We start from the raw sequence: 27,022 nt of genomic DNA, 5'->3' as shown, positions 1-27,022 counted from the left end.
CCAATTGGAATCTCTAAATATATATGATCTGGTTATAATACAACCTAAACATAAAATGAACCAATGGGTTAGAAATTATACCTTCTGATACTCAATTACAACCATTTTCTTTGAAAGGTAAATACCCATTATTGCTAACAATAACACAGACAGAAGGAGGGTGGCTGGGTCAGTATATTCGTGGACATTTTTCTCAAATTACATTTTGGTGAATCCATGTCTGAATATTTAAAAATACTGATTCAACAGATTCATTAGTTAGAAAGGCAGGAGATGCCTATGAAAAGAACAGCAGTATATTCTAAGTGCTAAATATTACGCAGACAACTAGTGCAAGAATGCAGAATAAGAGCTAAGCGGCTGAGAGAGATTTTGTAAGCTTGTGAGATAAAAAGTTAGGTCTGGCACAGGTAGGAGAACACAGAAAAGTGGAGGAAAAGATATGGGGGCCATTCTGAAGCAATCTTTAGAGATCTCGCTATGGTACTGACTTGTAATTTAGGAGATTTTAGGAGATTTTAGATTTTAGATGATTTTATCCTCCAAATCTGCAAGCCAACGCAAAGCCCCCACACATGTCCATCTTCACAGAAGCGAAGTGTGCATGTTAATATACTGAGGTGATGAAGTGTATGCAGCTTGGATACAGTAAAGACATCCTGGTTAGACAAACCTACCTGGAGCATAGAGCACCATTACGAAACGCCTTTCTTCACTTCTGGAAGTATCCCTTCCCCAAAGGACATCCCTCTCCACTATTTTCGTCCAACAAAAGTACTTTAAAACTCCAGATAACCTTTTAATGAGCTATGAAGTCAACTTATGGAATAAAATTTAGCATTTAAAAATGCAGATCAGCAGAGTGAAACAGAATATATATGACTATATCCTACGTATGAGCAGTTCTATTCTGAGACACTTTTCAGTTGTGTGCATACATGTATGTGTATTCTAAGCCACAGTGTAAAACTTATTTCTTATTTCTCATAGATCATAGTCCAAAAGTTTGAAAGCCACTGTCTAAAATAAAGCATTTCTCTACTGCTTTTGAATACTAAGTTTGATTTTCATTTTATGGGTACCAAGAGACATTAAGATTTCTGAACAGAATTTAGTACCAATCTGGCAGCTGGGTAAAGAATGCACTATGGGGAGATAGGAATGAACAGAAAACAAAGAAAATCCAATTGGTGATCAAAATAGCTCTGACCCAAGACAACAGAAATGGAAACATAAACATTGCCAAGGATAAAAAAAAAAAAAAAAAAAAAAAAAAAAGCTAAAAACAATCAAGAAAAAGCTAAGCTGTGCTAGTATTAGGTGATTATATAAACTGAATTTCTAAAAATGCTTAAAATTCAAAACTGGACAAAACCAATTTGTTAAAATATACCTCTAACCTTATTTATACATGATTCCTAGCATTAAGGAATAGTCTCTTTTCCAGTTTTATAACAGTATCCTCAGCACTACAGCCTGTGCCAACACTGCTCAGCTTCTTCTTGGCTCCCCCAAGCCAGCACCACCCACCACCTCCCTCTCATGTCACAATATGTCAACTACAGGTAGAAACCAAGAACTAAAGGAAATGGCTGCTCTTCCAAAGGAGACAATGTCAGTAAGAAGGATGAAATATTAGAAGATGAAGATGGCCAATAGAGAGAAGGTTGCTATCCTTCAGAAAAAAAGACTGCAGTGTCCAAGAAAGCAAAATGAAAGCCCACACTTCCAAGCAAGCAGTCACAGCCACACCAAGCAAGCAGGGAGCCATGCCAACTAAGGAGCATAACCAGGAAAGCCATCGCAGTCAGAAGTGACAAGCTGCCAATGAAGATGGCGAGGAAGATCAAGATGGGATGGATCTGAACCAGAAGTGGTGAAAGCAGCAGCTGATTCAGCTTCAGATGGCCAGGAATATGAGAAGGGAAATGTCAACCAGAATATAAACAGAGACAATGAAGAAGGCTCTAAAGAAAGGAAAGTTTCTAAAACTTTTCAGCAAAAAGTAAAGACAGGTATGAAGAGGTGGGTAAGGCTGAAAAAGACAATGATAAGAGACTAAAGAAAACATAAAAAGCTTGTCACAGAAGCACCTGGAGCCAAAAACAGAGAAGAATCCAACAGAAGGCAGCCCTTGAAGGCAGGAAACAGCAACTGGAGAGACCCCACCTTAGAAGGCAGAATAATGGCCTCCAAAAATATCTGTGCCCTAATCCCTGGAACCTGTGAACATGTCATGTTGCATGGCAAAGGGGAACTAGGGCTGCAGACGGAATGAAGATGACTAATCACCTGGACTGACAGTAGGGAATATATCCTGGATTATCCAGGTGGGCCCAATGTAACCACAGGGTACTCAAAAGTGGAAGAGAAGCTGAAGAGAAAGTTGGAGTGAACTGACAAAGAAGGACCCAATCCACCATTGCTGGTTTTGAAGATGAAGGAGCCACAAGCCAAGAAATGCAGGCAGCCTCTTAAGAAAGGCAGGCGGTCTCCCAAGAAATGCAGGCAGCCTCTAGAAGCTAGAAAAGGCAAGAAAATTGATTCTCTCCCCTCCCACTCTGCGCCTTCCGGAAGAGTGTAGCACCTCCAATACCCTGATTGTAAAACTTCGGAGCTAGAGAACTCCAAGACAGTAGATCCCAGTATGTGGTGACTGGCTACACAGAAACAGGAAACTAACACTACCTTCCATGGTGCAGATGGACTAAAGGAAGCAGCGCTCAGTCCCCGGAGCAGCATCCGCACAGCTACTCAGGGACAGATCAGATCAGTGAGTGAAAGAAGATTCAAAGGTTTGCCTTCACTGGATTTAAGACAGGAGCAGAGGTAGAAAAGCAGGAAGGAACTAGAGACTGATAGGCAGTCTGCTGTCTGCACTACACTGGAGAAAAAAGCCATGGTCAAGAATGTGAATGTGGAAAAACAGCATCTGTGGTGGTCAATCAAAGACTCTTATAGCACGACACTTCTTACAGAGATGTTTGAGAAGGGACCGTTGCTCAATGTGCCTCAGAACCAACAGGGCACAGCTAAAGGTTATGAATTCATAGAGGTTCACCTTATTTGAAGGTGCTAAAGAAGCTTTAAACCGTATTAAAGAGGAGTTTAGGGGACAGCTAGAGCTACACAGACTTTAAAAACATTACCCATCCCACGTTCTATGAAAGGTCTGTCTAAAGGCACTACTACGTAGGAGACTAAAAGCCACGTGAGGGTTCTATGCTTGCTGTAACATTCAGAGGGAAACAGATTGCCCAGAGGGTTTGGCATAACAGACTTCAACAAAGTTCTTCCGAATTCGGAGGATCACTGAAGGGAGTTATCAGTCTGAGTCATCTTCAGATTTTTATCATGCTTTGTTCCATTTTTCCATAGCCCCCATTTGGTTTCATTTTTACCCTCCGGAGCAAGGTAGCTACATTAAATACGTGTCAGCAGAAAGGGAGATACCTGTGAATTCTGTGAATTATCTTTTGCCCCAAAGGATTGTATCTTACAGGATACACTATAACAAGACCAGCCTTTACCTTCTTTCTGCTCATTTTCAGGAGGTTATACTGGTAACAGAAGAAGACTTGAGAAAGTGGAAACGACAGGAGAAGTGAAAGCAAATGTGTTCCTTCTCAAGCAGTCACTGTGGACCACAAAGAAAAAGGAAGAGGAACAGAAGGCTGATAGAGGAAATGGTTTTGGTACTATTTTTAAGTTATACTCTTAAAATGTTTTTACTAACAAGAGCATCATATTGGTTATTTTATTATGTTGACTTTATTATGGAAGATTAAGAAATTCTAGTTTAAATTATTTAAATGCAAAAAGAAATAACGTTAAGTCAAAGTTACCTGAGAATATGAGTCACTAGCAACATTTGAAGAACAAGAAACGGATATGAGAAGCTTTCACGGAGAGGTGGTGTCCACATTACACGGGTACACTGAAAAAAAAAAATTCGTAGTATAGTACACTTGCTAAATTTACTCAGACAGACATTCCAAGGAAAAATTGCTATTTATAAATAAAATAAAATTATTTTTAACAAATCATTTAAATGGCGTGTTGTAAAACGAACTACTGGGCTTTATTCCACAGACAGCAAAACTAGCGTGTGAGAAATATGACTGACAGAAGCATGTGGCTTAAGATCAGGTAAAGCATCAGTATCATCAATTGTCAGCAAGAAAATACCAAAAAAGATGCAACTACATCTTAAAAGGGAGGAAAGTACCAGCAAGAAAACGTTCTGCCAAATTTTAGAATATTTTGAGTTGATTATTTATCTATTGTTTGTCTTCTTTCCCATGAATTTCAGCAAAACTATTCATAACCAGTACTTGAGAACTCTTTGTAGTCATCAATTTTAGTATTTTCATTCACAGTGTTGCTACAAAGGAATATTCCATTTTTGGTTTTACTTCTTTGCCCAAGCTCCCCTTGGTTGCAAAATATTTAAAAGTAGGCGGTAGAATCAAATTAAGTAACAAAAGTCTTAAAATTGTTAAGCATAAACCTTTCTGAAAAGCTAACTTTGGGCATAATTAAGCAATGTACTATCACAGTTGTAATAACGTCATTTTTCTGTATATATGCTAAACATATTAGTAATTTCATCCTTCCATCAACAGAAAACAGCATAGAATTAAATACAAGCAATCTGATATTATTAAGTCACACTAAAATAATGATGTCTTTCAATGCAAGCAGGGGTATCTAAAAGACTCCACAGAATGACAAAGACCATGTCAGAAATAAGTGTTTCCTATATTTAGCTCTACCTCAGACCACTGAATATTTCTAGTACTGCTATAGAAAGACTGAGCCAATTTACTCTTTTCTACCAAGCTCACCATCCTTTATGAAACTGACATACATATCTATTTATGAATGAACTACTCCCACAAGGGAATGCTGAAAAGATTGAAAAGGTCTGCTGATAATGTATAATGTTATTACTAGAATGCAATTTTTAAAAGCTGTTTATTAGATTAACTGGAGAGTTCAGTATGATTGACAGTAAGATACATGGGCAAACTGCGTTTCATTGCCCTTTACCATGCTTTGCAGATAACGTCTGTTACAAATTGAAGGTTTGTGGCAACCCTGCATCAAGCAAGTCTATCAGTGCCATTTTCCCAATAGCATGTGGTCACTTCACGTCTCTGTGTCACGTTTTGGTAATTTTCACAATATTTCAACCTTTTTCATTATTACTATATCTGCTATGGTGATCTGTGATCAGTAATCTCTGATATTACTATTGTAATTGCTTTAGGTGTCTTGAACCACACCCAATAAGATGGCCAACTTAATGGATAAATGTGTGTGTTCTAACTGCTCCACCGATCAGCCACTCTCCCATCTCTCTCCCTCCCATCAGGCCTCCAAATTCCCTGAGACGCAACAATATTAAAATTAGGAAAACTAATAAGCCTACAAGGGCCTCTGTGTGTTCAATTAATAGAAAGAGTTGTTCATCTCTCACTTTAAGTCAAAGGCTAGAAAGGATTGAACTTAGTGAAGAAGGCACGTCAAAATCTGAGAAAGGCCAAAAGCTAGGCCTCTTATGCCTAACAGTCTGGAATGCAACAGAAAAATTATTGATGGAAATTAAAAGTGAAACAACCTTATTGCTGATATGCAGACAGTTTTAATGTTCTGGATGGAAGATCAAACCAGCCACATTTCCTTAAGTCAAAGTCTAATCCAGAACAAAACCCTAACTCTCTTCAATTCTATGAAGGCTGAGAGAGGTGAGGAAGCTGCAGAAGAAAAGTCTGAACTAGCAAAGGTTGGTTCATGAGGTTTCAAAGAAGCCATCTCCATAAGATAAAAGTACAAGGTAAAACAGCAATGCTGATGTAGAAGTTACAAGTTATCCAGAAGATCTAATTAACATAACTGAGGCAGGTGGCTGCACTAAACAACAGATTTTCAGTGCAGATGAAAAAGCCTCCTACTGGAAGAAGATGTCATCTAGGACTTTCCTAGTCAGAGAGGAGTCAATGGCTGGCTTCAAAATATCAAAGGACAGGTTGACTCTCTTGTTAGGACCTAACGCAACCAGTGACTAACTTGAAGCCAATATTCATTGACCATTCTAAAAATCCTAGGACCCGTAAGAATTACACTAAATCTACTTTGCACGTGATCTACAAATGGAGCAACAAGCCTAGATGACAGCACATCTGTTTTAGCATGATTGACTGGATATTTTAAGCTCATTCTTGAGACCTACTGCTCAGAAAAAAGATTCTTTTCAAAATATTATTGCTCATTGACAATGCACTTGGTTACACAAGTGCTCGGGTGGAGACGGATGAAGTGATTAATGTTGGTTTCATGCCTGCTAACACAGCATCTATTCTGCAGCCCATGAAGCAAGGAGTCATTTCAACTTTCAGGTCTTATTATTTAAGAGGTATGTTTCATAAGGCTCTAGTTGCCATAGTGATTCCTCTGATGAGTCTGGGAAAATGAAATTTAAATCCAGAATGGATTAACTATTTCAGATACCATGAAAATCATTCTGATTCACGGGAGGAGGTCAAAATATCATCATTAATAGGACTTTGGCAGAAGTTTATTTCAACCCTCATGGGAGACTTAGATGGGCTCAAGACTTCAGTGGAGGAAGTAACTGCAGATGTGGTAGAAATGGCAAGATAACTAGAAGTGGAGCCTGAAGATGTGACTGAACTGCTGTAATATCATGATAAAACTTAAAGGATAAGGAGTTGCTTCTTAAATGAGCAAAGAAGAGTGGTTTCTTGAAATGGGATCTACTACTGGTGAAGATACTTTAAACACTGTTGAAACTACAACAAAGGATTTAGAATACGACATAAACTTAGTTGCTAAAGCAGTGGCAGGGTTTGAGAGGACTGACTCCAATTTTGAAAGTTCTACTGTGAGTAAAATGCTATCAAACAGCATCACATGCTACAGAGGAATCTTCCGTGAAAGAAAGAATCAATCAACACAGCAAATTTCATTGTTATCTTATTTTAAGAAATTGCCACAGCTATCCCAATCCTCAGCAACCCATCTGTCAGCAGCCGTCAACGTCAAGGCAAGACCCTCCATTTGAACAACTTGCTGAAGGTTCAGATGATCATTGGCAGTTTGTTTGTTTGTTCATTTGAGACAGAGTTTCATTCTGCCGCCCAGGCTGGAGTGCAGTTGTGCAATTTCGGCTCACTGCAGCCTCCGCCTCCGGGGTTCAAGCGATTCTCCCGCCTCAGCCTCCTGAATAGCTGGGACTACAGGCACGCTCCACCACACTCGGCTAATTTTTTTTGTATTTTTAATACAGAAAGGGTTTTACCATGTTGACCAGGCTGGTCTTGAACTCCTGGCCTCAGGCGATCCGCCTGTCTCAGCCTCCCAAAGTGCTGGAATTAGCAACTTATTTTTAAATTACAGTATGTACATTGTTTTTTAGACATAATGCTATTTCACACTTAACAGACTACAGTACAGTGTAAACATAACTTTTATATGCACTGGAAAACCAAAAAGTTTGTATGACTTGATTTATTATGGTATTCACTTTATTGCCCCAGTCTGGTCCTAAACCTGCATATCTCTGAAGTATGCCTGTATGATCAAAATTTGTAAAGCCATCAGTCTCTGTACAAAAACAAGTATTCAAACAAGCAAGTATTCAAACTATGCAATGTGCAGTTTAAGAATTTTCTTCATACAGACGTTTCCCCCACATTTGTTACCCACATTCAATGACATTATCCTCTCTCAGAAATTTGTCTCATTTAACAGCTAAAGTCACTCAGTTCACCAAAACTGAATTACATCCTCTGAAAGTAGGGACAAGAAAACCCAATTACAGGACTGTAATGAAGGGCAAGGTCTTCTCCCTCCAAAATTCTGAGTGCATGAAATCAAATGTCTATGAAAGTGCTTTCTATTGTTTCTCCAATAACATAATGTGCTTCACTAGATCTGGTACAAACATAATTGCCATTTCAGATGATCCTATATAATTTGAAAATAGTGAAGAGATTTGATTTAGTCATGCCTTACGTTTCAACAAGTAAATATTTTTTCTTTATCTCTAATTTTAAATGTAAAATAAAAATAGTGTGACAGTTTAAAATGTCAACGCTTTTTAAACGCATTATTTTGAAATTTGAGAATTAAAGGAAATATACATGTGAACTGCTTCAAAAAAGGGTTATACAAATGTATGTTATCTTTAAGTACAAGAAATTCACTTACTGTGAAAATAAATTCAATAAAAATCTTAATTGCATAAACTGCAATCATCTAGTATATAATTTTTAGCACACATTTCATAACACTGATTATATTGCAACATAATACTGTGTAGATATTAACAACAGGCTTTTATTTTCTGCTTAATAATTTTTAATCATTCACTCAAGAATCAATAACTAAGGAATCTCAAAAACAGGTTAATTTTCCAATCTCTATTTTCAATCTATTAACTTACAATATTGGAAATACAGCATAATCTAATTGATTTATCTTCATAACTTCAAAATAAATAGAAGAACAACTGACTAGTGAGTCATAAATTGTGGTTAGTATTAGTATCAAACACATCATGTTTAAGATTTATTCCAAGAGTTTTTACTAGAGTTACTATTTGCTGGATCAATCCTAACTTGCTACTATAATGTTTAGGTTTAAAACAAATTACCCACCTCTGACTGCTGCTTTTCTTTATTGACTATACTATTGCTTTATATTGCTTAATATTAATTATAATAATGCTTCAAACACTATATGAGTGCTTCCTTAAAAGATTGCTGGCACTATGAAGGTTATGCTACCTTTCTTCAGAGAATGTTATAGTTGTTAAGAATCCTGCTATCCACATAGAACCATAAAAATGCTAGGTTTAAAAGACATGGCTTGAACATCATCTGTTTGATGCTACTTAGGGCAGTCCTATTATCTAGGAAGACTTTTAGTTTGGAGCAGGCTTTAAGAATCTCAGGGTGCTGTATCTTGATAATAAGTAAGTCTGGTTGCTTTCTTGGAGTTTTGGTCTATTTTTGTACCATACATGGATTGAGTATTTCTTATTCAAAATGCTGGGACCAGAAGTGTTTTGGATTTCAGTTTTTCAAATTTAGGAATATTTGCATTTTAATTACTGGTTGAGCATCTCTAATCCAAAAAAAAAAACACAAAATCTGAAATGCTCCAATGAGAATTTCCTTTGAGAGTCATGTTGGCACTCAAAAAGTTTTAGACTTTTGGAATATTTCAGACTTCAGATTTTCAGATTATGCACAGCCTGTACTGATAAGCTGCTCGATTAACCAGTTACATATTTCAATCTGAACTTACAATTTTGGCTCACATAGAGTTTAATGTGTCAGTGATATGTAAATGCTATTTTAAACTGTACTATCTTTATAAAGAATTTCAGCTGGTTGTATGACAGAAAACACTGATCTTTTTGTCTCTGAAAATCTAAGGTATCATTATATCCTATCCTAAATTTACAAAAAACCTCTGTGAAAGCAGTCAACTTTGTTGAAAAACCAGTGAGTACACCTCCATGTCTCCATCCATTGTTGCAAAGACTTGAACTTGACCATTGCTTACTCATCTAAAATAGAAAATATATCTGGCAAGATGTTATCAATGTCACCTCTACCACCTTTATCATGTGGTTATAAACTACACTGCTCAAGATTATCAACATAACCAAAATTCTGACTACAAAATGAAAGCATTAGCCAAGATATAAAGGCAATATAAGTAGAAACAGAAACAAAAGATTCAAATTGCACTATCAAAATGATAATACAACATGGAGAAATAAAAACAATTCAGGTTGCTTCTGAATTGTTTAACTTTTATATTCTGACTACACCTCCTTAGTAGAATATACTCATAGGAGAAAAATAACTAGAGAAATACTGAACCATACTTGGCAGGTTTGTTATTGGTAATGACATTAGTGCAGTAACTCTGAAACAATTTTGTGTGTATTACAGAATAATTTGTTTCTGGAACCTTTTTGTATTTGAAAGGAAGTGTTCAGACACCAATGAGATATATTAAAAGGGCAGAAAATAGTGCCAAAATCATAAAATATCTAGAGATTAATAAAATATGTGCAAACCATAAAACATTGCTGAAAGGAATTAAAGGAGACGAATATAAACCTATGTTTATGGATTGGAAGATTTAGTATATTCAGGAATGTCCATTCTAGATTAATCTAGAGATTAACCAGCAGGTTGTATATGTGTTGAAAGAGAGGAAAGTAGTGACAAACTGATTCTAAAATTTGTATGGAAACACAAAGGACCTGGAATAGCTATGGCAATATTGACGAAGAACAAGGTTGGAGATCTTCACTATCAGATATCAAACTTATAAAGCTACAATATTTAAGGCAGTGTGATACTGGCTTGAAGATAAACAGACTAATAGCACATAATGGAGATGTAAAAATAAATCCAAAACGATATAGTCATTTTATTTATGACACAAGGCCCACTACAATTCATCAGGGAAAAATTTTCTTTTTAACAAAAAGGTACTAAGTTAACTGGGCATCCTATTTGGGGTGGGGTAGGGGAGGAAGGAATCTGGAACCTCTTTCATACTGTATACAAGATTCTAGACAGATTACAAACCAAAATGTGAAAGCTACACCAAGGTTTTCCCTTGTATTTTCTTCAAGCTTCTAAAAGACAATATGAGAAAATCTTTATGACCTACAGTAGGCAAAGATTTTTTTAATCAGACACAAAAAGGACTAAACATAAGAGATTGATAAATGGAACTTCATGAAAATTAAGAATTTCTTCATCAACAAACCCCCAAAAGATCATGTACACAAAGATAAAAATCACAAAACCCAAAAGATGAAAAGACAGGTCATAAGTGGTGAGAAGCGACTTGCAGAACATATATATACTTGCAGACAAAGAGTTCCCATATATGATTAAAATAACCCAAGTATTTTTTAATGGGTAAAGACTTAGATAGGTATTAAACAAAAGAGAATATCTAAATATGATAAGCCATATTAAAAGGTGCTCAATGTCATTACTCATCAGGAAAACGCAAACTAAACCCACTATAAGGTACCATCTCACTCATCCGAATGACTATAATTAAGAGGACTGCCAATGCCAAGCACTGACACAGATGTATTGACAGAAGAAACTGGAATTCTTGTACATTGCCAATGGGAATGAAAACTGGTACAAGTACTTTGGAAAACAATGTGGATACATATCACAGACATCTGTTGAGAGAAAGACGTGAGGCATAAGAAAGTATGATTCCACTCATATGAAACCTCCAAATAGGCAAAACTAATCAATAGTGATAGAGACAGAAGAGTGGCTACCTGTTTTGAAGGATGGGGAGGGATACAGATTGGACAGGAACAGAGGTGAGCCTAGTTGGGGGCTGGAAATAGTCTATACATTGATCTAGTTCCTGGATACAAGATTGTATACATATGTAAAGATCCACTGAACAATTAAAATACGCAAATGTAAATGTACGAAAATTATATATCATTAAAAGGTGGGGAGACTACTACCAGACAAATTTGTGACAATGGGAGCATCAAAAAGAATTGCGATGATTATAAAACATTGAATAAAAAAAAAACCCTATGCATATATAATAAAAGAAAATGGCAGGAGAAGGGATTTATCTTTATAGAACACCATTAAATGTAGATGAAATGGCAGAATTAGAAAATTACAATTTGCAATGGCTAATGTAATAACTAATTCAGGCAAGGATCATCAGTGGATGCATAATCAGTTGGTAAATGTTATGGGAGAAGAGGATACTCAGGTGTCTCAAAGTATCATCCCACATTTCAGCTATTAATTAAAAGGAAAAAGGGCATTTTTATAATAGAGACATATGACAAATACCACCTTAACCATGTGATTTAACTTAGTAAATTCAATAATGGGACAAATTGGTTTTGCATGCCTCCAGAGGTAATGCAAAGAAAAGGACACATCATATGTGCCACATTCTTCATTAAAATGTCTAATCTGGCTGGGTGTGGTGGCTCACGCCTGTAATCCCAACACCTTGGGAGGCTGAGGCAGGCAGATTACTTGAGGCCAGGAGTTCAAGACCAGCCTGGTCAACATGGTGAAACCCTGTCTCTAAAAAAAGTATAAAAATTAGCCAGGTGAGGTGGCACACACCTGTAATCCCAGCTACTCGGGAGGCTGAGGCATGAGAATCGCTTGAACCTGGCAGGCAGAGACTACAGTGAGCCAAAATTGTGCCACTGCACCCAGTCTGGGCAACAGAGTGAGACCCTGTCTCAAAATAAAATAAAATAAAATAAAAGTCTAATCTGAATCTATTAATGAGGAAACAATCAGACAAATCCAAATTGTCAGACCTCTACAAAATTAGACTCCTCAAAAATGTTAATGCCATGAAAAAAAAGAGAAACCGTTTGAGATAAACTTTTCTAAGTAAAATAACAACTAAATGCAATGTACGATCCTTAATCAGATTCTGGATCCAAAATAAAAGCATCAAAGAATTTATGGGAATAAACTATGAAAATGAGAATACGGGCTGTATTAAGATATTATTGTATAATTATTAGTGTTAAATTTCTCAAGTATGATAACAGTACTATGATTATGTAGGAGAATGTCTTGCTTTTAGGCAATATATTCTGAAGTATTTAGGGGTGAGATATCATATCTGCAGCTCATTTTCAAATGGATTAGAAAAATGTCTGTCGGTATTTGTATAACAGAGACAGCAAATGTGTCAAAATATTAAAACTGGTAAATGAAAGTGAATCTAGAGCATTTCTGTAAGTTTCAATTTGTTCAAAATAAAAAGCTGGAGAAAAAACAGTAGAGAAAAATGGACTTTTCTTGTACTGCCTTTTTAGTACAAGATTTACAGTGGAACTAGACATAGCCCAAGTGAAGATATAGAACAGCTGTTGGCGCTACCGTCACACCTGGGAACAATTGCATAATTTAGGTACGGATCTGCCATAGGCAGAGAGTCTTTGCTGGAACCAAACAACTTCTAACAACATAAACAAGAATCTGAAAAAGGTACAAACACAAAAATGAGTATTTGTTGTGACAGCCACCCCTCCCTCAACCTGGGACACACATAGACATACACACACGTGAATCTGGCAGATAAAGGAGTTGGGGAGAGTCAGAACCCAGTGAGATCACAATCTCACACACAGCGCTTAGGTTCCAGGGCCTTGCCATGGCTGAATCTGGAGATGAATTAAAATTAACTAAAAAGCTGAAAACTAACCCCTTCCCAGTTTAAAGAGTGGTAAGATCAAAGGAATCGTCCCCTGAGTTGAGCACCTGGAAAGCTGGAGATGGAGGTGGGATTGTAAACTGGTTCAACCATTGTGGAAAACAGTATGGTGATTCCTCAAGGATCTAGAACTAGAAATACCATATGACCCAGCCATCCCATTACTGGGTATATACCCAAAGGATTATAAATCGTGCTGCTATAAAGACACATGCATACGTATGTTTACTGCGGCACTATTCACAATAGCAAAGACTTGGAACCAACCCAAATGTCTATCAGTGACAGATTGGATTAAGAAAATGTGGCACATATACACCATGGAATACTATGCAGCCATAAAAAAGAATGAGTTCGTGTCCTTTGTAGGGACATGGATGCAGCTGGAAACCATCATTCTCAGCAAACTATCACAAGAACAGAAAACCAAACACCAAATGTTCTCACTCATAGGTGGGAATTGATCAATGAGATCACTTGGACTCTGGAAGGGGAACATCACACACTGGGGCCTATTATGGGGAGGGGATAGAGGGGAGGGATGGCATTGGGAGTTATACCTGATATAAATGACGAGTTGATGGGTGCTGACGAGTTGATGGGTGCAGCACACCAACATGGCACAAGTATACATATGTAACAAACCTGCACGTTGTGCACATGTACCCTAGAACTTAAAGTATAATTTAAAAAAAATGTTAAAAAAAAAAAAAAGAAAAGAAAAAAGAGACCGCTGTAGTTCATTTGAAACTGGAAGTAAACTAAAACAAATTAAAACTATACTACTGCCTTGCTTGGCAGGGCTTCATATGGGATCCAAATTCTCAGTCTCTCTTACTAGGTGCTTGACACAAAAGAAGATGTTCCCTTTTTAGGGAAACTGAAGCAAAAATGATTATCTAGTTCAACTTTTATCATTCTTTTACAGAAATTGTCTTGCATAAAATAAAAAGCTATGAGACACGCAAAGTAGCAGGAAAATATGACCCATTATTAAGAGAAAAAAACAGTCAATGGAGTTAAATTCCCAGAAAACGTAGGTGTTGGCATTAGAAGACAGACTTTAAAATAACTACAATAATTAGATTTTAAAATGTATAGAAAAATATTAGTGAGATGAAGAGGTAGGAAATTTCAACAGAAAAATGGAGGCTCTAGGGAAAAAATGGAAATTCTAAGAAGGAACAAAGAAAGAAAGGGAAGGAGAGAGGGAAGTAGGGAAGGCAGGCAAGAAGGGAGGAAGAGAGGGAAGAAGAGAGGGAGGGAAGGAAGGAAGAAAGGGAGGGAGGAAGGAAGGAAGGAAGGGATGGAATTTACCAGATAGTGATAATAGCAGACTGCATGCATCAGAATAAAGCATCCGTCAACTCCTAGACATGGTAAGAGAAAATATCCAAAGGGAGGAATAGAGAGGAAAAAAAATGGGAAAAAAGGAACAGTGTCAAAAATCTGTGAGATAGTATTTTTTAAAAGTTGAACATACATGTAATTAGAATCCCCCAAGGAGAAGAGAGAAAGAATGGGGAAAATAAAGTATTTAAAAAGAAGATCTTGGCCAGAAATTTTCCAAAACTGATTAAAAATAAAAACCCACAAAAGTGTTTAATGAACAAAACACATCTAGGTTTACCACCATCAAACCAATAAAATCCAAACACATAATGAAAATCTTTGAACAACAGAGAAGACACATTATATTCAGAGGAACAACAGTGAGAATTATAGCGGACTTCTTATAAAACAGTGGAAACCAGAAGATAATGGAATGGCATCTTTAAAGTGCTGAAAGGTAAAGCTGTCAACCTATAATTCTTAATCAGCAAACATATACTTCAAAAAATGAAGGCAAGATAACATTTTTAGACAGACAAAAACTAAGGGACTTCTTGGGAGATCTTTATCACAATGCTAAATAAAATTATTAAAACTAAAGAGAAACTATGTCAGATGGAAATCCAGATCTGCAGGAAGAAATTAAGAACACCATTGAGATGCAAACTGAAATGCCCAATTGTGAAGGATGACTAGGAGTTAATTAGGCACAGGTCAAGATGAGGGGGGCAGAGGTGTATACAAAGCATAGGAAACAGCGTGTGCAAAGGCCCTGAGGAAGGAAAGGAATAGTCCTTTCCAGGAACTGGAGAAAGAAGGGCCAATAGGGCTGCAGCAAAACAAACAAAAATAGCCTGAAGAGTGATGTGAGACAAAACCAGAAATCCAGCTGGGGCAAGGTCATAAAAGATGTTGTAGGCCACTTTTCTATTGTAGACTGCTTTTCAAATTTACATCAGCAGATATGCTGCTAAGATTAACACACTCTGTTTTTATTGAACTTCTGAAGTTACTGTAAGTTTAATATAATAAGTTCATAAATCCATAGACATACCAGTGAATAGCCTTTATAAAATTATACATCTTGTACTTACACAGTTTCCTAAATTCATGTAAAACATAATTTAAATCATGTCATTCTACTAGTCATCATCCTCTAGAGGCATTCCATCCACTCAAAATAGACCCTACAATGACCTACAGAAATCTGCTCGCACTCTATCCTACCTCCAATTATTAACTGCCTAACCTTATCTGCTATCACTCTCTGCTCCTCCTTGCTACTGCCCAAATAAGCCAGTTATTCTCCTGCTTTAAGGCAGAAGATTATCCCACATCATTCACATGATTATCCACAAGGATAGGAGTCTTTGTTTTACTTATACATCTCAAGCATCAAAAAGTATCTGGTGTACAGCAGGCCAAAACCTTACCAACACTGGAAAGAAGGGAAGAAAGAATGAAAGAAAAATGAAATAAGAGGTCCACAAATTGGCAAGAAAAGGTCTCTGCACCATTCATTTGTAAAAGATAAATTAGAGTGATGTCTTCTTTGAAATGTTACTCCCCTACCGAAGAGTTTCGTGTTTGGAGAGATTAATGGGGAATCAGGAAACTTGTAATCCTCTCTCTGCAAAAAGATGCACAATATTGATCTGGGCAATGATTTCTTGGATAAGACTGCAAAAGCACCGGCAAGGAAGGCAAAAATAGCCACATAGGATTGCGTCAAACTAAAATGCTTCTGCACAACAAAGGAAATAATGAACAGAGTGTAGAGTCAACCCGAGGACTGGGAGAAAATAACTGCAAACGATGCCTCTGATAAGGGGCCAATATTCAAAATATATAAGGTACTCAAATAACAGCAAGAAAACAACTCCATTTTTAAAACGGGCAAAGAATCTGAAGTCATTTCTCAAAAGGAAAGATACAAATGGCCAGCAGATATAGGAAAAAAATGCTCAGCTTCTCAAATCATAGGGGAAATTCATATTAAAACCAAAATGAGATATCAACCTACACCTGTTAGAATGGCTATTATCAAAAAAGACAAATGATAAGTGTTGGAGAGGATGTGGAAAAAAGGGAACTCTTGCACACTATTGGTAGGAATGTAAATTCATACAGCCATTTTAGAAAACCATGTAAGTTTCCTCAAAAACACTAAAAATAGAATTGGCAATCCCACTTCAGAGTACATATCCAAAGGAACTGAAATCAGTACATCAGAGATATCTGCACTCCCATGTTCATTTCAGCATTATTCACAATAGCCAAGCAACCCTAAGTTTCCATAAAGAGATTAATGAATCAGGAAAATGTGCTATACATACACAATGGAATGTGACAGAACCTTAAAAAAAGAAGGAAATTATGTCATTTGAGACACTATGAATGGAACTGAAAGATACTATGCTCAGTGAAATAAACCAAGCACAGGAAGTCAAATACTGTATGATATCAATTATACATGGAATCTAAAAGTCATTCTCACAGAAACAGAGAACAGAAAAGTAGTTACCAGAGGCTCAGGGGAGAGAGGGGTTATGGGGATATGATCCAAGGATATGAAGTTTTAGTTGGGCAGGAGGAGTAAGTTTTAATGACCTACTGCTCCACTTGGTGACTACAGTTAATGTATTGCATATTTTGAAATTGCTAAGAGATTTTTAGCATCCTCACCTCAAAAAATGCTAACTTGGTGAGGGAATAGATACGTTAACTTGCTTGACTGACTCTTTCTACAATGTATACATAAATCGAAACATCACATTGTACCCCATTAATATCTACAATTATTTGTAAGTTAAAACAAATAATTTTTTAAAATACAAATAAATAAAATCATCTCCCCGCTGGGTAACCTTGAGTCAATCACTTAATGTTTCAGTGCTTCCATTTTTATGATATTGGGATACCTACTATATATCTACCATATAAGAATAAGGATTAATGAGACTGTTTTCAAAGTGTTCTAAGAATTCTTTTCCAAATCTTATATAAATGGCATAACTATGTCAATGAGTAATTAGGAACATGTATGTTTATAGTTTAGTCTCAGTTCCGTGCAAAAATATTTAAGAAATACGGGTCAGAAATATGTTGTAGGCCATAAAAATGATTTAACTAGAGATGAACCTCAAAGCAATCCTTTCATTCACTTTCAATTACTTTTGGAGGCAATGCATTCATCTACTTTGAAGTACTTTTGGGGGCAATCCTTTCATTTACTTTGAATTACTTTTTTAAAAAGTATTTATTTTTAAAAAATACAAAGTAAGGAATTTCCTCTTCATATGTGTACATCTTTATATATGTGAACATGTTTTACATGAAACAGCATCAATCATGCTTCACAATAATTTTTTTAATCTTATGAAAAAGCTAAACAATCCTATTTCACAAAAAAAGAATTTCTAACAATCAAATAATTGGAGAAAAATACTGTATTCAGGTTTTCCTTAATACACATTCACGTGCTTTCCAATCAGCAGGCCAAAACCTTGCACCATCAACACATGTTGTGTGCATACTGTAAAAGAAAACATTTTAAAGGCAAAATGAAATTGCTAGCTTTCTTCTTTGCAAAAATTCTCAGTTGCAACAGAATGAAATTTACTAAAGAAGCTTGATCAATGAAAGTATCTGCACGGTTTTTAATATAAAATGTATAACCTCAACATTACTGATCATTATTATAAGACCTTTTGTTGCATTTTACAAGTTTCAGATTTGAAGGTTTTAAATGTGTTTTAAATTATTTATTTAATAGTCGATTAAGCTATTCATGCTACACATTTTATAACTGCTTTGTTCAGGCAAAATGTTTCCCTTATAAAACCACAAGAGGAAAAAGAAAATTTTAAAAAAGTATACCTATGCTATCTTAGCATCTAGTACAGAGCAAACTAAATAATGGAAATAGAACTTAAATGCAAGTAACAATTCAGAACTATTTTTTGCAATATAAACCAGTCACTCATGTGACCAAAGTAACTCTCCTAAGAAAGTAAGGTACCAATTAGTAACCCACTAGCATTTCCAGAGAGCAATGCTCTATAAAAGCTCACTAAATACATAAATAGGTACTACCAGAATAAATATTTCTGTCCATAGAAAAAGTATATGCTTAAAAATCAGAAAAAAATAGGGTCTGAAAATCTCATTACCTAAAACCAAAATATGTTGAGTTTTCACCAATATTTTACCCAAAACTGCAGTTTATGTTCTCAATTTTAATGACATTACCTGTATTTTCACAAGTAATTTTACATGTAAGTAAAATTATCTACTTATTTCAGTAAAACTGAAATTCTAATTCTAATGATATTCAGTTTACCTTTTCCTAAAAAAGTGATGTCTAAGCATGCTTTTCAGCTATACCAAGTAGCTGAAAAGTATCAAAAAGACAATTCATCAGCCTGAAAAGCCAACTGAATAGTCTGAATCCCATTGTTAAAATTTAAGAAAACTTTGTAAGGAATGTTGTTCAAGCCACATGAGATTCAAAATTATAAGAAAACATAAGACCAAGAATTAAAAACCATGGTATACACTGAGGGTAGCACGATAGACCTTTGCGCTTTACATACAGTGGTCTTCCTGGTTCCAAAATTTTGAATAACCTCTCCTCTGACACCTCATTGTTAACACACAATGCTTCTTTCTTCCATTATTAAAAGGTTATTTCCCCATTTCTTAGGTCATTCTCACAGAATCTGTGGTTCAAAGTGCTTCATGGCCCACACTATTACAATGTGCAGGATCCAGAGTCAGGAAAAACCAAAACTTTTTTTTTTGAAACACATACTATACCAATTAACTGATGTCATGTTGCAACCAGTTGTCAAATACTCTAGCTTTACATTTCTGTGATTCTAAATACTAAGAACGTATTAGCTAAGTATCCATTAGTAACTCGCTGACTAAAAGAAGTCCAGCATTGACTCTGCATTATGTTTGGAGATGATTACTCTTATAGCACATGTTAAAACATGTATATTCAAATACAGCAGGCACTGAGTGTATAAAATGCATGGAAGGACAAAGTCACTTCACACAAAGCAAGCTGACCTTTATTCTTTTCTCCCTCATACAAAAATTTATCATGAAAGAAATCTACACAGAGATGTATTAGAAATTCATTTACAACTATGATTAATCTAGAAACGTGACACTCTGAATTTATATTAGAATTTAAACTAAGCTAATTAGTCAATAACAGTAATAACACAAGCTAACAATTACATAGCAGCTACCATGTGCCAAACATTGTTCTAGGTATTTACACATATGAATTTACTTAGTCTCTGCAATAATCCTACGAGGTGGGTAACATCATTATGCTCATTTACAAAGAGGAAACTAAGGCAAAGAGAGATTAAATGACTTGCTCAAGTCACAGAGCCACTAAATAGCAGTTAGGATTTGAACCCAGGCAACCTGGATCCAGAGTCTATATTTTTTACAATACTGTTCTCTTTAGAAAGCCCTTAAACACTCAAATATTTTGCAAAAAGTACTTAAAAGAGTATCAAATGTTAATACATTAAAATAAGAATATACTGTGTAGCTCCTGCAACAAAAAGTTATCCCTACAAAAGAAAGTGGTATCGATTACCGCCTACTTCTATTATAACTAAAACATTAGCTTTCATAGTTTTAAAATTATACAAACAATTGATACTTGAGGGTAGGTGAGGTGGCTTACACCTGTAATCCCAACACTTTGGGAGACCAAGGCAGGAGGACTGCTTGAGGCCAGGAATTAGAGACCAGCCTGGGCAACAAAGAAAGATTGCATCTCTATAAAAAATTTTTAAAAAATTTTAAGAGTGTGGTGATGAGCTCCTGTAGTCCCACCTACTCTGGAAGCTGATTCTGAGGCAGGAGGATCACCTGACCCCAGGAGTTTGAGGCTGCAGTGAGCTATGATCTACCACTGCACTCCTGACTGGGCAACAAAAAGAAACTCTGTCTCAAAAAAAAAAAAAAAAAGAATTGGTACAGTTGATACAGACCCACTATTTCATCAAATTACTAAGCCTTATATCACATAAGAAGTATAATGGTCATGAAAAGTTAACTTAAATGAATGCTAGTGTTTAAATTTTGAATCAAAATAATATCAAACATTTAAAGAATGCCATTATAGATTAAATTTAAAGAAGAAAACTGCATTGCCAGGAGTAATTCTGAGAACAGTTTTTGATTACCTACCTCTCCATGATTGAAAAAGAAGCACAACACTGTAACCAGGCCTCCTAATCGGCTGCCACTGAAAAAGAAGAAAACATAACTCAAATAACAAAAATTCAGGTCAATCCTAAGAAAAACCTTAAAACACATAAGATCATAACCTCTGGTATTATAAAAGATTTTAGTCATACTAGAACTCTCCTATGCTTATTTACAAAATAGTTTATTTCCTCCAAAGTTTCATTAGTCAAAATAATATTTTTTCATTTTTAAAAAATCATTTGCTAACTTCAAAATGTATAGACTCAGAAAAGCACACAAACTGAAAGGGAATAAAAAATTCTTTCTAGTCATATTACTGTACATCATGCAACCTGATTTTTCTGTTTATTTTCTTTAGTACCTCATATTTACGTCCTTCAACATTTCTCAAACTGCTTTCCTTGGGACAAATGACATACGTTAGGAAAAAGGGTGAGAAAGATGTGCAAGGAAAGGGATCCATGGTCATGAGAATGGAAAACCCCACACTGCCTACTTGCTCCTAGAAATTCACAAGGCACTTCCACACATTAAATATTTAATTTCATATTTCCCAAATCCCATCCCCAAGCTACTTTTCTGCAGAATACAGAACACCAGTTTATAGATAAAGTTTTATGTTTCATTTGTTTTCAAAAACTGGAATAGAACACAAATATCAAAGTATGACAATCAGGATTATAACTCTAGGTAAAAAAATAAAATGGTATAATCTGATAGTTCTAACAATTAACCTTCATTTGCTCAGCTAAGAGTGAAATATGTTCCCTACTGTACCCGAAGTCTGGGTAGGGGACATAAGGTTTAGGTTTATTTCATCATGTTCTGCATCTTTACTCTTGAGGTCTTCTTACTCGTTTTAGCTCATGCTGCTTTCTCATTATTCTACCCAAATATTCTTCCTTCTTTTTCTTTAAGTATAGGTATACCACATAGAGGTCAGAGAGCATACAAAGAACCAGATGGTATAGGCATCAAAGGCCCTGTATTTACTCTTGTGATGTATGAATGAGGAAAAGAGGAAGAGATGCAATGGCCAGCAGGGATAATTCACGTAGGGAGTATCCAGAAGGAGACAGGTAGGGCTGGGACCCAGCACAGGTGGCCTGTTTGCCTTGGCAAAAGAGGAGGAAGATTGCATATTCAGTGGCAAGTACTTTGTGGAGTTTCCATGTTCTCCACAGAGCAGAAGACACAGCCACTTGCTGCTAGAGAGAAACAACGGCAGCATTAAAGGTTTGAGGAAAGACAAATGTCTGAAATACCACTCACATTTCAGGAAAGGGGTAACTGGGGAAAACAAGTGCTGCTGGGATATCTTAAGGGAACAATTGAGGCTGCAGAACACACATCTATAGGGTCACTAATCATAAGACTGTGTGATTTTTGCCTACTGATTATCAGCCTAGAAAGTACAAATGAAATATAAAGAAGCAAAGAAACTGAGAACATTGGCCAGAAAGTGGCTGAAGTGACGGATCACTGAAATAAGAGCATCAGATAGAGGAGCTTAGAAAGCAGTACAGACCAGGAAGTAAAGGCCAGGGTTCTCTCCTGAAAGGTGCACCACATCTTCTTCAAAAGAGAAGCACACAGGCTAGGCCCAGGCTTCATCACAAGTGATTAGACATTAGAAAGGTTAAGACAGAGTTAAGCATTTAAAAAACAAATAAATACATTTTAATGTTTTGAACTTACTCTAACAAGACAAAAAATCATAGAAGTTTATAGGGAAAAACGTGATTTTTCTCTTGCTGCCCTCTCCCAATCCTATTCACCTAAGAACATTTTAGTACATGTCTATTCTTCCAAATCTCTCTCTCTAACCACACAAACATATATTTTCTATGTGATCATATTAATATCTGAAATTTGTTCCTTTTCTAATTATTCTAGCATAAAGATTATTCCTAATCAATATATGTAATAACCTTAGAGGGATTATTTTTATAGATGGCAAATACTGTATAATACAAATATATTTATTTAGCTCATTCCATATTACTGGACATAGAAACATTTTTCAATTTCTTGCTATAATAAAAAAAGGTCAAACTTCCTCGTACATGTAAATACTGGCGTGTTTGTTTCGGCAGGAGGGACCTAACTGTGAGACACGTGAGTCAAAGGATGTGAGCTGTGCCCGGAAGCACTGCAGCAGTCCGCACCCTCGTCACAGAGGATGCAGGAGGTCGTTTCTCCACCCCTCGTGGAACACCTCATGTGCTTTTCAACTTTTGTCCTTAGATAGGTGAAAACCCTTTTCACACTGCTTACTTGTATGGAGCATCATTTTAGTACTTTGTTTTGCAACATGCATTTTCTCTTCCGTGAACTGCTTATTTACATTCTTGACTATTTTTCTATTAGACTGTCTATTTCCCTACTTAAAAATTAAGGTTATCAAATCTTTGACTGTCAAATGTGAAAATAACATTTAAAAGCTGTCCAAAAAAACAACCACTTTAAGCCTTGAGGGAGATGTGACTGTGAGAGTCACACATGGTTACAACTTCCGTTCTTAGATTATAGATTAACTTGCTTTCTCATTTTTCTTGTTCAGTACAATGACTAGAGAATTAAACAATGCCAGGCACCAAAACTTCCTTTTTTTTTTTTTTTTTTCCAGAGACCAGGTCTCACTCTGTCATCCAAGCTAGGGTAGAGTGGCACAATCGTTGGTCACTGCAGCCTCAAACTCATGGGATTCAGCAATCCTCCTGCCTCAGCCTCCAGAGTAGCTGAGACTACAGGTGTGAGCCTGCCTTCGTAGTTAATAACCTGTTATAGATTAACTTTCCCTGTGTTGCTTTACTTTGCTTAGATCAGACTATAGAAAATCCATCATTATTATACTTTCTGTTAAAAAAAAAAAAAAAAAGTTAAATGTACCCTTCCCCAAAAGAAATACCACCTATAACCCATCAAACTGCTGTGACTATGTGCCACCTGTATGAATAATGTTGTATTCCTGCTAAAAATTTCTGTCTCTGCCTATATAAATGAAACCTAAACTTCCCTGATTCCAAAGGCTGACTTCATTCCTTTGGAGTTGGTGTTCCTGAGTGGTCCACCCTCACACTTTGTGCTTGAATTAATGCTCTTTAGATTCTGATATTTTTTATTATTTTAAGTTAACACACATGTGTGACAAAGTATTCTGATACATTTGTGGTGTATGCTATCAGAAAGAATTTTTAAACTTTTACATATTTAAATATGTTGATATTTTCCTTTATTTCTTCTGCACTTCCTGTCTTGTCTCTGAAGGTCTTCCACACCTCAAAACTATCGTCTCCTAAAATTTCTTCTAATATTATTAATTGTATTTTCCACTTAGCTCTTTCACCCTAATTTTGTTCTCTTTGAAATAGCCAATTATATTAAAATAATTTATCAAGTAAACATCCCTTTTACCAGTGAATGAAATTCAGCCTTTATCTTATATTAATTTCTTACAATGCTAGACTCTCTTCTATTTCATTCAACTGACTTAATTCTGTATTTTTTTGTATCACACTATTTTTATTACTGTAGCATTATGGTAATTTTAACGCATGATTTTAAAAAGCTCCCCACCCCCAACTACTCTTTTAAGATTTTTTAGGTAAATCTTACCAACTTATTCTTACATATAACGTCTGAACTAGTCTCCCAACCCTGTTCCCCTACCCAAGAAAAAAATATCAGGCTTCTGATCAGAATGACATTAAATTTATATATAATTTGGGTTGGGAAGGACGGTCATTTATATGACAGTCATTCAGTTAAACAGTATATCTCTTTCCATTTACTCAATTCAAATTGCATTCCTTTAAATAAAAATGTTTGGGGCCAGGCACGGTGGCTCATGCCTGTAATCTCAGCACTTTGGGAGACCAAGGTGGGTGGATCACTTGAGGCCAGGAGTTCCAGACCAGCCTGCCCAACATGATGAAACACTGTCTCTACGAAAATACAAACAAACAAACACACAAACAAACAGAAAACATTAGCTGTGTGGTGGCACACAACTGTAGTCCCAGCTACTCAGGAGGCTGAGAGTCAAGAATCGTTTGAACCGGGAACGTGGAGGATACAATAAGCTGAGATTGCTCCACGGCACTCCAGCCTGGATGACAGAGTGAAACTGTCTCAAAAAATAATAAAAATTTTTTTGGACAACCAATGTAAGAGTTAAATACCAAAAGTTAAAACTTCTAGAAATACAAAGAGAACATGACAAAATCTGATCACAGAGGAAAACTTTAATTCTTTCATAATCTGACAGGTCAAGTAAGCTAAACAAAACATACTAGGGATTTGAAGGAGATAATCAACAAGCTCAGTGTTGTGACTATACGGAGATTACACATCATTTTCTACGTCACTGGAACATCTAGTTGCAAAGGTACTTCATTCTCTGATTAGAATCTAAAACAACCTAAAACACAAGAAAGGTAAGTTTTTTTTTAAATGACACTTGGGGAATTTAATATAAAATTTCCTTTTAAAAATTCCCTGGAACAACGAGGAATCAAAATGGAAATTTAATAACTTTAATTTTCTAAATGGCAGAATAAAGGTAGAGAAAGAACAAAAGACTCACAAATCCAATTCCCTGACCAAATCTCAGGATGAGGTTTGCCTAAGAAGTCACATACCCTCACTCAGTTGCCATACAACCTGGGAGGTTCTGAGGTTGGACAATTTCCTGAGAGCAGAGCCACTGTGACAACATTCCTTTTTCACCAAATTACTAAAATACAGGTTATGGTCCAATATCTTCCATGAATATGGGCTCAGCTTTGCTTAACTAACAAAAGAGGCAGATTTTTTTCTAGTACACTTTGGGGAACTGCAAAGCTAGAAGAGGAGAATAACATTTGTTTATCTCCAAGGATGTTCTGAGTTAGAATCACTGTGAAATGATGTGACTTGAAACAAATCTAAAATAGTGTTCTCGATGTCCACCCTGTTACCCCAATCTATAGAGGCTACTATGTAAGTCCTTTTATTTTGCTAAACAGAAAAAACGCAGCAATCAGAATACCTAAAATTAAATTTTTTTTTTCCCACTATAGTCGATCAGTTGATATTTTAGCATTCCCTAGTGGTTAAAAAAAAAAAAAAAAAAAAAAAAAAAAAAAAAAAAAAAAAAGTCTCTTCTGCAATATTACTGTCAGAAAATATGAAAGCTCCTATTGTGCAAATTTTAAAACATTCTAAGCTTGCTAAACATTTACCACATTTACTTATACACCTAAACCTTGATTTTTCTCAGATATAAAATGAGGGGATAATTTAAAAAAAAGCTAAAAACAACCTTAAAATACTTTCCAGTTCTAAAATTTAAGAATTTTATAATTCTCTCCTTTCCTACCTACCACAGTTGTATAGATTTAAATCAATTATTAAGTTTTGATAGATTTTATTAATCATTGAGATTTTTATCTCTATTTACAAAAATGATGAACCATCCAAAGTTAAACTTTTGAAGAGAAAAAAGCAATCGGTTAATTCAAAACTATATTAAATAACTCTTACGAGTAAGCTTTCTTATTGTTGTATAAATGCTTAAGAAAGAGAAAATGGAGAAAAATTTGGAAATAACCAAATTAAGATAATTTCCAATCTTAAGTTGGAGATTGAAGGCTTGGGCACCTTCCTAGCCCAATGAAGAAATGCTAAGCAGGCCTGGTTCAGAGCTGAGAACCTTCCCCTATACTCACGGTGGCAGGAGAGGGGGGATTCACTGGTTACTAAGGAAAGAAAAAGGAAAGATGAGGAATGAGGATAAGAATTAGGAAGGATGAGAAAAGTTCTCAGCTTGGTCCTTTCCAGTCTGTTTCAAGCAAGTCATTAATGCCTTTAACTCTCTATCTGCCAGTTCTAACAGAAGTTATTTATTTATTAGATTGTGAACTCAATTCACCCATGGTGCCTAGTACCAAGCCTTGTCCATGAAAGACAGTGAAAGGGTATCTGAAAACAGAACTACTCAATCAAAAGACTGCTGGCATTCCTTTTCTGAAAGCTTGGAGCCAAACACACCACACCTCATGTCATTGTTGCTCTCGGTACTGGCCCCAATACCAGGCAGGGCCATGTGTTCAGGTGAGCCTCTGCCCTGACCCAACCACCACACTCCTCAACTCCTATGCAG

General features: G+C 36.0%; 1 protein-coding gene across 2 annotated transcripts in view; it reads right to left on the bottom strand.

The window, feature by feature from the left end:
- The window catches only part of DPY19L1 (dpy-19 like C-mannosyltransferase 1), a 111,591-nt gene that overhangs the window by 43,302 nt on the left and 41,267 nt on the right, over positions 1 to 27,022 (bottom strand). For both annotated transcript variants that reach the window (XM_073008970.1, XM_073008969.1), the window contains exons 7-8: positions 20,857 to 20,914; positions 3,846 to 3,937 (exon numbers count right to left, since the gene is read on the bottom strand). In XM_073008970.1, the coding sequence (XP_072865071.1) occupies positions 3,846 to 3,937; positions 20,857 to 20,914 (150 nt within the window). The remainder of the gene's footprint in view (positions 1 to 3,845; positions 3,938 to 20,856; positions 20,915 to 27,022) is intronic.

This window comes from Chlorocebus sabaeus, chromosome 21, assembly GCF_047675955.1.
Source record: "Chlorocebus sabaeus isolate Y175 chromosome 21, mChlSab1.0.hap1, whole genome shotgun sequence".
NCBI classification, from domain to species: Eukaryota; Metazoa; Chordata; class Mammalia; order Primates; family Cercopithecidae; genus Chlorocebus; species Chlorocebus sabaeus.
The sequence above is the reverse complement of the archived record's forward strand: the minus strand, read 5'-3'. Positions and strand labels throughout refer to the sequence as shown.